Source organism: Stegostoma tigrinum, chromosome 1 (genome assembly GCF_030684315.1).
Source record: "Stegostoma tigrinum isolate sSteTig4 chromosome 1, sSteTig4.hap1, whole genome shotgun sequence".
Taxonomy (NCBI): domain Eukaryota; kingdom Metazoa; phylum Chordata; class Chondrichthyes; order Orectolobiformes; family Stegostomatidae; genus Stegostoma; species Stegostoma tigrinum.
The window spans coordinates 37589564-37601807 of NC_081354.1; the positions used below are offsets into that span (position 1 = coordinate 37589564).

The 12244-nt window shown below is 38.9% G+C and overlaps 1 protein-coding gene across 5 annotated transcripts in view; it reads right to left on the reverse strand.

The window, feature by feature from the left end:
* Positions 1–1633: 1633 nt before the first annotated feature.
* Positions 1634–12244, reverse strand: part of idua (alpha-L-iduronidase) — a 254145-nt gene continuing 243534 nt past the window's right edge. For all 5 annotated transcript variants that reach the window (XM_048521540.2, XM_048521453.2, XM_048521369.2 and 2 more), the window contains 2 exons: positions 8793–8908; positions 1634–3039 (listed from right to left, as the gene is read on the reverse strand). In XM_048521540.2, coding sequence (XP_048377497.1) covers positions 2936–3039; positions 8793–8908 — 220 coding nt within the window. In that variant the 3' untranslated portion in view covers positions 1634–2935. The remainder of the gene's footprint in view (positions 3040–8792; positions 8909–12244) is intronic.

Below are 12244 nucleotides of genomic sequence, written 5' to 3' on the forward strand. Positions count from 1 at the left end.
AAACATAGAGGATGGCCTATCTCTGGTTTATTTTACAAGACAATACCTTGACCAATCTGCACAGTTTACACACAAACAAAGTTTGGCAGTCAGCTGTTAATCATCATCCAACTGGTGCACTCTTCATGTCAATACGTTTACCAATCAGTACTCTCTTTTCATACAGTATAAGGAGCTTGTTTTCCTTTTACATTTAACATCATGTGAAATATCCTAAAAAGATGGAGTTCAATCTGGATAGATGCAAGGTAATGCATTTTGGTATAACAAAGGGTAGGGCTTAAATAATTAATGGTAGGGCCTTGGATAGTGTTCAACAAGAGGGATCTAGGGGAGCAGGTACTTAATTTCTTTGAAATTTGCATCACATATACATAGGGTGGTTAAAAAGGCATTTGGCACCCTTGCCTTCATTGCTCAGTCCTTTGAGTATAGGAGTTGGGAAGTCATGTTGAGTTTTACAGGATATTGGTGAGCCCCCTTCTGAAATTCTGTGTCCAGTTCTGGTCGTCCAGTTATAGGAAAGATATTATCAAGCTGGAGAGGGTCCAGAAGATGTCGCTGGGTATGGAAGATTTGAGTTAAAAGAAAGGCTGGATAGGCTGGGACTTATTTTTCACTGGAGTATAGGAAGTTGTGGCATGACCTGATAGAAGTTTATAATGAGGGGTATAGATAGAGTTAATGGTAGTTGTCTTTTCCCTAGGATGGGGGATTTCAAGACTAAGGGGCACATTGTTAAGGTGAAAGAGAAATTTTAAAATAAAACATGAGAGGCAAATTTTTTTACACAAAGGGTGGTTCATGTGTGGAATGAACTTCGTGAGGAAGTGGTGGATGTGGGTACAATTACAATGTTTAAAAGACATTTGGATAGAAATGTGAATAGGAAAGATTTGGAAGGATATGGGCCAGGAGCAGGCAGGTGCGACTAGTTTAGTTTGAGATTATGTTTGGCATGGGCAAAGGGTCTGTTTCTATGCTGTATGACTCTAAATGCAACATGAAAAGTTTTGACAAACTGGATATATTTTTAACAATGCTTAAGTTCTGCACAACAAGTGGATTGATTATTTTTAACAGGAGTTATTGAAGGCACTTGATGTTGAGGAACTTTTGGACTAATGTGAAAAATCAAAGTAAATCAAATAAATACAAAGTAAATGTGTGCTAAGAGATAACAGGACTGATCAGCCAAAAGGCTTCCTTCTGTGCTATTTAACATAACAGTGTCAAAATTAGCCTCAATAGTTCAGTCAATCCATGGAGAATCGCCCCCAAGCAAAATGGTGGAAGCATTGATTGAATCAAATGCAAGTTGGACATTTATTAACAAAAAACAAAGTTAATGGAGTAATTGGGGCCATAATATAAACATACTTGGGATACAAAATTGGCTTCTGCATTATATCTCCCAAAGGTAGTCCTCACTAGGATTTTTCTTATTATTTTCGAATGTGTGAATAAATTTATAAAGGTTGATTACTATGATTCTTCAGTAATGCCATTTTCATTGTATCATGTGATTGCCAGGTTGAAAATGTATGAGATGGACCGTGGTCCATTTCTATGTTTTTTCTTGAATGACTAATGAAAAACACAAACGTAAGAGGAAAAAATACATTTATTTCATATACAAGAATGTACAGAAGTTACAACTTATGAACAAGCTTTTAGATCAAACCAGTCCACGCTATCTTTTACACTCCATATGGGCAAATATTTGAATTATATTTAACTAATTTATTCTTGTATCCCTTTGCAATGACGAGTGGAGTACCACAATGTTCAAGATGTTCACAATATATATTAACAGTTTGGAAAAAGGAATTGAATGCAATCTCTCCAAGTTTGCAGATGACACTAGGCTGGGTGGCGGTGTGTGCTGTGAGGAGGATGCTAAGAGGCTATAGGGTGATTTGGACAAGCTGACTAATGAGCAAATACTTCAAAAATGCAATTTTATGTGGATAAATGTGAGGTTATCCACTTTGGTGACAAAAATGGGAAGGCAGATTATTATCCGAGTGCAGGTTATAATGGTTGAACAATCACTGAAGATTGACAGGTGCAGCAGGTGGTGAGGAAAGCTAATGGAATGTTGGTCTTCATTGCAAGAGGATTGAAGTATAGGAGTAAAGATGTCTTGCTGCAGTTATACAGGGCCTTGGTGAGGTCACACCTTGAGTACTGTTTGTAGTTTTGGTCTCCTACTTTGAGGAAGGACATTCTTGCTATTGAGAGAATCCACTAGTTCACTAGGCTCATTCCAAGGATAGCAGGACCGACATATTAAGAAAGACCGTATTGACTGGGCTTGTACTTTTTGGAATTAAGAAGAATGTGTGTGGGAGGTGATCTCATAGAAACATATAAAATCCTGATTGGACTAGACAGGCTAGACATGGGAGGAATGTTTCCGATATTGGGGAAGTCCAGAACTAGGAATCACAGTCTAAGAATAAGGGGTAAGCCATTCGGGATTGAAGTGAAGTAGAATTCCTTCATTGAGTTGTGAACCTGTGAAATTCTCTCCCAGAGGAGGCTGTTGGGGCCAGTTTGTTAGATATATTCAAGAGGGAGCTGGACCCAACCCATGTGGCTAAAAGGATCAAGGGGTATGAAAGAAAGTGGGATTGGGATACTGAAATTGCATGTTCAGCCATGATCATATTGAATGGTGGTGCAGGCTCAAAGGCCTACTCTTGCACCAATTTTCTATGTTTCTAGGTTTCGAAGTTGAAATCATTTTTCTTTATATATTTCTACCTCAACAACTAACCATTGAAGCAAATTCGACATCCTCAAACCTGATATAATATACCCTGACAACATTCAACTAAATTACCCATTTAGAGGAAACATATGTATTTGTTTATCCATCCAACCATCCATCCATCCATCACAGAGAGTGAAACTTGTCTTCACAAAGTTTCTAACCTTTTCCTTCAATATATTTGATAGGGTCAGAGTACTGTCCAGGTTTGCCCCAGTAATCCACTGCACGAATACGATAGAAACCGGACACCTGTGAAAGTTCTGTTGAAGAAAGAAAGGAAAACATATTAGACACCAAACTTCCTGTACATTGAACATATTTAAGCCTAGAACATTGGTGGGCTATGGTCTGGACACTAATTCTGCCAGAATTCTTCTCCATTTAAACCAAACATTTGAATTCTTCATGAGAAAGAATGTGTCTGTATAAGAGATCGATAATTTTTCTCATGGAGCAGAGCAATGCAAATTACTTCCTGTTGCTAACCAGGAGATACAAGATAGAATCCAAGAGGCAGGCACTTAGAAGGTCCACTGTAGTTGCCTGAACAGCCTTGGGTGAAAGCTGCTTTGAGACTGTTGTGGTTCCAGCAGTTGACAGATTTCAGAACATCTGGTCCTTGCTAAGGTTAAAGAAAGAAAATTGCTTCCTAAAATCCCTGGAGTTATGGTCTCCTTTAGAATACTTCTCTTCCCACCACTTCTTCCTTCTTATCACATTCAATTCCTAATGGAAGGCCTACAAGGCCACTCATACACAGAAGCAACTTTTTCTCAGCTGAGGTTTTTAAAATGAAAAACTAAGTACTTTAGCATCAGCCAGGTCGCTCTCAGTAGACTACTGAAATTTTGGCTAAATATAAAGAAGTTCCAAAAATACACTGGATTGAATTTTACGTGGGAGGAGGGAATGTAAAGGTTGGAGGCAAGCCATAGTGGATGCACCTTTAGATGGTTTTGAGATAAACCGCTACCCCTATCGTACATTCCCCGTCAAAATAGTCGGTCAATCAAATAACTGGCAGTTCTTTTGTACAACTAGTGCCATGGTGCCCAATGTTACATCTCACACCATGCCTGCCATTTAACACGGAGAAAAATGGGAGTCTTAAAATCCAGGTCTTACAATTCTACCAGGAGCCAGAAGATATGACGCATCCCAAAACAGGAGAGAAGAGGACCCGGAGACAGGCAGCATCACTTAGGAAAAGTGGGAGAGAGACAGGGAGCAATTTGTAAAAAAGTATTCAGTCCAATTAAAACTGTAGTACTAGAGCAAACTGATGGTGTTTGAAGATAAATCAAAACACAATGTAAAAGGTAAACAGGGAATTCATTGTTTAAGTATTTTTGTCATTTTTTAAAAATTCTGATAATTTTAGAAATTGTAAGACTGTATTAATGCAAGAAATGTTTATGAAGAGGGCAGCATGGTGACTCAGATTCGATTCCACCCTCGGGCAACTGTCTGTGTGGAGTTTGCGCACTCACCCCATGTAGGCATGGGTATCTTCCAGGTGCTCTAGTTTCCTCCCACAGTCCAAAGATGTGCAGGGTAGGTTTACTGGCCATGCTAAATTGTCCATAGTGTCCGGGGATATTTAAGTGAGTTAGACATGGGAAATGCAGGGGTACGGGAATTGGTCTGGGTGGAATGCTCTTCAAAGGGGTGGTGGTGGGCTTGTTGGGCTGAATGGCCTGTTTCCGCACTGTAGGGACTCTACAACTCTAACAGTAATAAGGCTTATTAGACTGGTTGGTGAATATTTCCTTTTTATCTTAACTAGGGAATTTTAATCAGGGTATTCCTAGTTTTTCAATGAATATAAGTACAGCAGTCCTAGAGGCAAGAATTAAAATTTAATCACTTAAATCATTCAATAATTAGATTCTATAAAGATGACAGGACAGGTGATGTGTGAAGGCTGCGGGATTAGGAACTAGTAAATATCTGTATGATCCAAGGAAAACATGTTTGCAACACGTCCCTGTGGCAGGAGGAATTCTGGTTTAGAGTCAATGAGTTAGAGGCTGGAGCAGCAAATACTGCAATGTATCTGAGAACAGGAAAGTCACTTGGACATTTTGTTCAAGGAGGTAGATACACCCTTTAGTATAGGCTTGTCCTATTTGGCCCATGGTCAGAATCAGTAAGGTTCGACTGCGAGTGAAGCAGATTTGGGAACGGGATGGTAGAAGGAGCCTCAGCTCTTGCAATAGTCCAACAGGTGAGAGATTTATGGATGAAGATGGAGATTGCAGGTTGGATGAGTGAAATGACCATGGCATTGTGATGCAGGTACTAGGTTATAGTATAGTCAGCAGAGGGACAAAGTTCACTGTAGCTGAGAAAAACTGTCCAGAAGACACTGTCGCCTGTACTGGCCCAGAATTTGGTACATTTGCACTGGACCTGAGAGGAACTTGTAGTGGAAGAGAGGGATCCAGTTGCATTGGTCCAAGTAGGCACCAATGACATAAGCAGAACTAGGCAAGAGGTTCTGCTTAGAGAGTATGAGTAGCTCGGGTTTATATTACAAAGCAGAACCTCAAAGAACTATGAGCAAATTACAGTAACTGGGATTAGAAAGTTAAATGGGGAGGTTCAATGATTCATGCGAGAAAAATGGATGTTGATGATTAGGGTACAGTTAGGAGCATCAGGAAGCTGTATCTTTGGGCAAGATTTCACATGAACCATATAGAGACCAGTGTTCTGGCAAGTTATATAACTACAATGGCAGAGAGAGCTTTAAACTAAACAGTGGAGTTGATGTTCAAGTGAAGGAAAATGTGATAAATTAGACTGAGGACAAGGCAATGCAGCCAGGTAGCAATAAGGGAGTTGATGATCAGAGTGTGGCAGGAAGGGATGGAACGTACGAACTTAAGAGTGCCCCAGCAGATTACAGCTAGAGATTGCAAAAATAATTAAAGAATTAAAAGGCACTCAATTTGAATGCACACTGCATTCACAACAAAGTAGGTGAATTGACAGCACAAATGGAAGTAAGTGGATATGAGCTAATTGCCATTGCAGAGAAATGGCTGCAGGGTGACTAAGGCTGGGAACCGAATATTCAATATCATTCCACATTCCAGAGGACAAGGGTAAAAAGGTGGGGTAGCAATATTAATAAATGATGAGATTAACACATTACAGAATGGAATGGCTCAGAAGGTCAAGATATAGAATCTGCTTCCCTATAATTTAAAAAAGGCAAGAGGCAACAAACTTCTGGAGGAATTATTAATAGACCACCAAGCAATAGTAGGAATGTAGTATTGGAACTGGAGGTGCTTGTAACAAGGGTTACACAGTAGTTAGGGGGGACCTTGAACTACATTTAATCTGGATAAACCTGATGAAGCACTAAAGTTGCACAGGATAATTTCCTGGAACGTATACAAGATAGTTTTCTACTCTACATCGAGGAAACCAAATGCAGACTGGGTGACCATTTTGCAGAACACCTCTGGAGTGTGTGCAAGCATGACCACGACCTTCACGTAGCCAGTCATTTCAACACAGTATCCTGCTCTCATGCCCACTTGTCTGTCCTCAGCACGCTGCAATGCTCCAGCAAGCACAGCGAAAACTGAAGGAGCGCCATTCCATCTTCATACTCAGCACTTTACAACATTTTGGGTTCAATATTGGGTTAGCACCTTCAAATTGAGAACCCACTTATTCCTTTTCTTTTAATTTTACTGGTCATAGTCTCTGTCACCATGTCCTCTCTCTCCTTCTCCCATCCAAGTGGAACTGTCTGTTCTTTCTGGTCTGGCAGTTAGACACACCATTCTTCTGCCATTCTCATGTTCCGTTCACTTAATCTGAACTGTCAACACCCTTTCTCCCCCTGCATTCCCAACACCCCCACCTCCATTATTGCATAAATGCTGCTCTCTCCACACTTTACTTCAGCACTAATGAAGAGTCATCTAGACTCAAAACGTTTGTTTGCTTTCTCTCTATGAATGCTGCCTGACTTGCTGTGATCTCAGCAATTTTGGTTTCAGTACAGATTCCAGCATCTGCAGTAATTTGCTCCTAGTTTTCTAATACATTGAGGAATCAAGTTATGAATGCGCCACTTTAAATGTAGTATTTTTCACTGAGATGTAAAGGAAAAACACTCAGGAACACTACAGAACCAAGGACTAGTGAGATTGAAGAACTAAAATAAATTAGTTTTATTGAAAATTAGTAAAATTAGCATAACCAAAAATTGATAAATTCCCTGAATGTGATGATTGAAATCCTAGAGTATTGAAAGAGATAGTGGACATGTTGGTAATCTTATGAAATTCTATAGATTCTTGAAAATTGGAAGTTATCAAACATAGTCCCATTATTTAAGAAAAGACAGAGAAAGAAAATGCAGACCTGTTAGCCTGATAACTCGACATTTAGTGATAATGTGATAACTGGACACCTAGTATACAGTGGTTGGATTGGGCAAGAATCAATGTGGATTTATGAAAGAGAAAGCATGTTCAACAAACTAGTTGTAGTTTTTTGAGATGTAACTAGCAGACAAGATAAAGGAAAATTAGTGTTATGGTGTATTTGAATTTCAAAAGGCTTTTGAAAAGGTCCCATTCAGGTTAATAAGGGAAATTAGATCTCATGGGACAGGGTTATTATTAGCATGGATTGACAATTGGTTAAGGCACAGAAAACAGGTAAAAGCAAATCACTTTCAGACTGTAGGCTATAACCATCAAGATACTACAAGGATCACTGTTTCAGTTCCTGCTATCCATGATCTATACAAATGACCTAATGTAATATTTCTAAATTTGATAATAAAACAAAACTAGATGGAAACGAGAGTTGAGAAGAGAAGATACAAAGCTTCAAGGGATTTAGACAGGCTAAGTGAGTGGGAAAGAATATAGCAGATGGAATATAGTGGAAAACTGTGAAGTCATCCATTTTTGCAGTGAAGAAAGCATTGCAGCATAATACTTATATGGCAAGATATTGGGAAGTTTTGCTGTTCAGGGGAATGTGGGTATCATTCATAAGTCACTAAAAGCTAACTTGCAAGGGCAGTAAGCAATTCGGAAGGCAAAGGCTATACTGCAAAAGGATTTGAGTACAGGTGTAAAGATGTCTTGCTGCAACTCTCTAATTAAGACATTAGAGTCTTAATGAGAACATTTCTGAAGTGAGGGGTGAAAGATATAGGACAGATGTCAGAGGTAGTTTCTTTACTCAGAGACTAGTAAGGAAATGGAACGCTTTGCCTGCAACGGTAGTAGATTTGCCAACTTTAGGTACATTTAAGTCGTCATTGGACAAGCATATGGACATACATGGAATAGTGTAGGTTAGATGGGCTTGAGATCGGTATGACAGGTCGGCACAACATGGAGGGCCGAAGGGCCTGTACTGTGCTGTAATGTTCTATGTTCTATGTTCTAAGGGTCCAGACCCAAATCATCAGCTTTCCTGCTCCACTAATGCTGCCTGGCCTGCTGTGTTCATCCAGCTCCAAACCTTGTTATCTCAGATTCCAGCATCGGCAGTTCCTGCTGCCTCTTAATGAGATCATACTTAGAGTACTGTATACAGTTTTGGTACATTGTTTATGCTGTCTGGCATCTGGTTTTTGAAAAGAGTTTTCAATTTATCTTTCTAATCAACCTATTAGATGGAAACTTGAGGGTATTGATGGTGTATGCTGCCTATACTAAGGATTCCATTTCAAATCTCAGTATTGGGCAACAACAGACAATTCTTTATGCTTTGCTGCATTCACATCAATGGAACATCACTTTAAAAATGACCAGTTTTTACTTGTTTCTGTAATTTGTAAAAATCTTTTAAAGTTCATTTGTTTACGGCAAATTCGGTTGTGAGCCCCAAATCAACTCAGTGATTTTCATTTGCAAAACATCGCTTGCAAACAAAATGATGATCATTGTACACAGTCAAAACCATAGGTCATTTTATGTTAGGTTAAATTCACAGTATAAACAGAAATAAAGAAGCTAAAACTAACCGTTTTTCTTGTTGAGTGGAGCATACACAAAAATAGTAAATATAGTGTCTTTATCATTGATCCTTCTGTAAACCTTTCCGTCAACTGAAAATTCCACTTCAAATGTTTTTAAACATCTGCATTAATAAAAAAACATATTAGACACACATTTCTAGCTTCACATTTTAAATGACAAATATTAATTGCTGAAGCTTATAATATTTAAAATAAAACTTTCCTTTAAAGACAACATTGGAAAGGAGGTGAGACAGGATTATGAGAATGGTTCCAGGGATAAGGAACTTCAATCACACAGATAGGTGGGAGAAGTTGGGACTGTCTTCCTTGGGGATGAGAAGGTAAAGCATCAGGGTTCTGGACAAAGTACACAGGGACAACCCGCTACCTCCATACAAGGTTTGGCAATGAGAGGGCACAAATATAAAACAATTTGCAAAAGAAGCAAATATGATAAAAAAAAACCTTCTCACATGGTGAATATTTACACTCCCTTAAAGTGTGGTAAAGGCAATTGTAAGAGAACACATATTTTCATTTTGGGATGAGAAACTGAAGTGGAAGTTAGACTAATACAAAGCTGAAATACCAGGAAAGTTTTGAAACTTCCAAAGATCAAGTGCTAAACACTCGTAGTAGTACAATGAGAAAGCAAGAACTGCACATGCTAGTGTCAGAGATAACAAAGTGTGGAACTGGAGGGACACTGTAGGCCAGGCAGCATCAGAAGAACAGGAAAGCTGATGTTTCTGAAGAAGGGTCCTGACCCAAAGCTCCAGCTTTCCTTTTCCTCTGATGCTGCCTGGCCTGCTGTGTTCCTATAGCTCCATACTTTGCTATATCTGTAGCAGGATAATGTTTTTTGAAGCAGTAAGAGGGATCCATTGAGACAGAGTGACAACAGGCTTCTTTGAGCTGAGCCTGATACCAGTCTTGTGATTGTTTCATCTGCAGTTTGTTACAAAGCTGCAAGTGCAAAAAACATCTCTCTCCACCCACCCACCCAACCTCTCCACGTGGGTGAAAAACAGAAAAACCAGAACAGATTTTAAGAGAAATACATCAAACAAGAAAAGACTTATGTCCACCAGATCCACTACTGAAGTGAAGCAGGACCACTATTTTACAGACCACAGTGTGTCACGCAATGCTGAAATCATTAAATAGTGAGACACTATTTAAGCCACCCTTGTGATCTGGACTTTTGTTATTTGGAATTTTGTTTTTCCCATGGTTCTTTTTCCTCCCCATAATGTGTGGCAAATTGTCTGTCTTTTGTCTGTATTAATTGTCAGCGCGTGTATGTGAGGATGAGGTTTTTTTTAAAGGGGCACTGTTTAAGTCGTAGGATTAGAAAGCCTTTCTTTTCTGTGCCATTTGTTAAAGTTAAATATATTACAATGAATATTTATTTTTATTAAGAATGAAAGCTGATATGAAGTAATTTTGTTGTGAATAGCAGTCAGTGAGGCAAACAGGTCACCTGAGTGGTCTAAATGGAATTTTCTACATTTGTGGCAGCACTAAATCAGAATGCTCATTCTGAAACATTGACCACATAATGGCTGTAGGACTAGTGGAGCTTAAAAATTAGAAGGGACAAAGTCATGGTATTGTCAAGTCAGCAGTCAATGTAGGTTAGTGAGCATTTGGGTCCTGGCTGAGTGTGCATTTGTGTATGTAAATAAATAATATACAATAATTAAATAAATCAATAAAACAACCAACACTAACTTCCAGGCTAATTCAGCTGATATCTTTCTACTAGATTGTGTGGATACAACTGTAGGTTCTCCCACAAGTTTTAAACTAGGCAATTTTCTAGATTCTGTTCTCTGAGAAATTTCAAACTAAGATTAAGCCTCACCTGCATTTGATATAGTTGGTGAAGTAGTATGTTTTTACTCCGTGTACAGGTCAGGTCTATCCAGCTGTCATTTATATTAGAACCACAGAAATAATACAGGACAAAGGGGCCATTCAGCCCATCTTGTCCATGCCACCCTAAAGACACCTAGATGCCTTTCCTAATCCCGCTTTCCTGCACACAGCCCAGGGCCCTCCACCATGTCAGTCATCTTCAAGCAAGCTGCAAACTACAAGAGGTCAAAACTGCAGCAAACTCCCTCAGCAAACAACCAGATAAACTGAAACCAAGGAACATTCCTAAGCATCACCTGTCTCTATGAAAATGTTGCCTGTTCTGGGATGTCCTCAACTAATCTTTAGGTTAATTATTCCTCATTAATGATTGCTTCTTTGATCAGAGGAAAGAAATGGGTTTTACAACCTTTCATGGTTTACTAGCTGCTTTTAAACTAATTTAGCTCTAACTTGCGAAACAAAACCATCACTCTGAAATGCCATTATTGTAAACATTAGAAATATGTCTCCAGCTTTTTAGCTAGTTAAATCCATCTGCTATTTTGTAGCTCTAGCCTTCCATTCTGACTCAATTAAACAAACATGGGTTACCTTTTGAACTTCTTTTCCTTAAGGTATTCTAGTAATTTCTAAAACTCAAATTTTTATTTAGCTGATCTTTCTAGATTTTAATCTTTTAGATTAGCACAACAGCATCCTTTTAACTGTAACGCATTCCGAACTAGCTTCAATTGTATTTATCCATTTTTTACTGTCTAACATTAATTGCTAAAACTTAAAACTGTACTCTAAAATGTATGGGTAGGTGCAACAAGTGTCATATTCAAAATTATTAGAACAAGTGGAATTGTTTCAGAAAAGTACTTTGGCAGAACCCAAATCCAGCCCAAATTCCAACAGCTGTGATATTTATAACACTGCAGTACCTTTAAATAACTAGGACATTTGGGGCTAAAATGTCATCCAAATATCAAAATATAGCATACATGTTTAGAGAATGTACTTGACCAATTTTCAGCTTGACATGATTCACCCAAAACTAATAAGTAGTTTGAAAGAACAGCATAGGATAATGAAGTGGCATACTGGCACGTGCATCTAAAATTGAGGTTAAAACCAAGTGAAGCTAGAATGCAGGACTAAAAACCTAATATCCAACATGTTAAACAGTAGGCTATAGACAGAACTATGCGATTCCACAGTCAATGCATTATAATCAAAGCTCTGCAGGCTTTCTACATCCAGTCATGAATGGTGATAGGTTATTAAAGAAGGAACCACAGCAAAAGGCTTCATGAATGGTTCCATCCTCAAAGATGGGGAAGTTGAGTGCATGAGTGAAAAGGACAAAAACTGCAATCATTTTCAGCCTGAATTGCCAAGCAGATGATGATTCTCAGCCACCTCCTGAGATCTCCACCATCACTGATGCCAGTCTTCAGTTGGTTCGATTCATTCATTCTATCACTACAGACTGCATTTAGATTACTTCCAGACCCATCCCCCTGTAACCCACACACCCCTGAACACTATGGGCATTTTAGCATGGCCGATCCACCTAGCCTGCACAT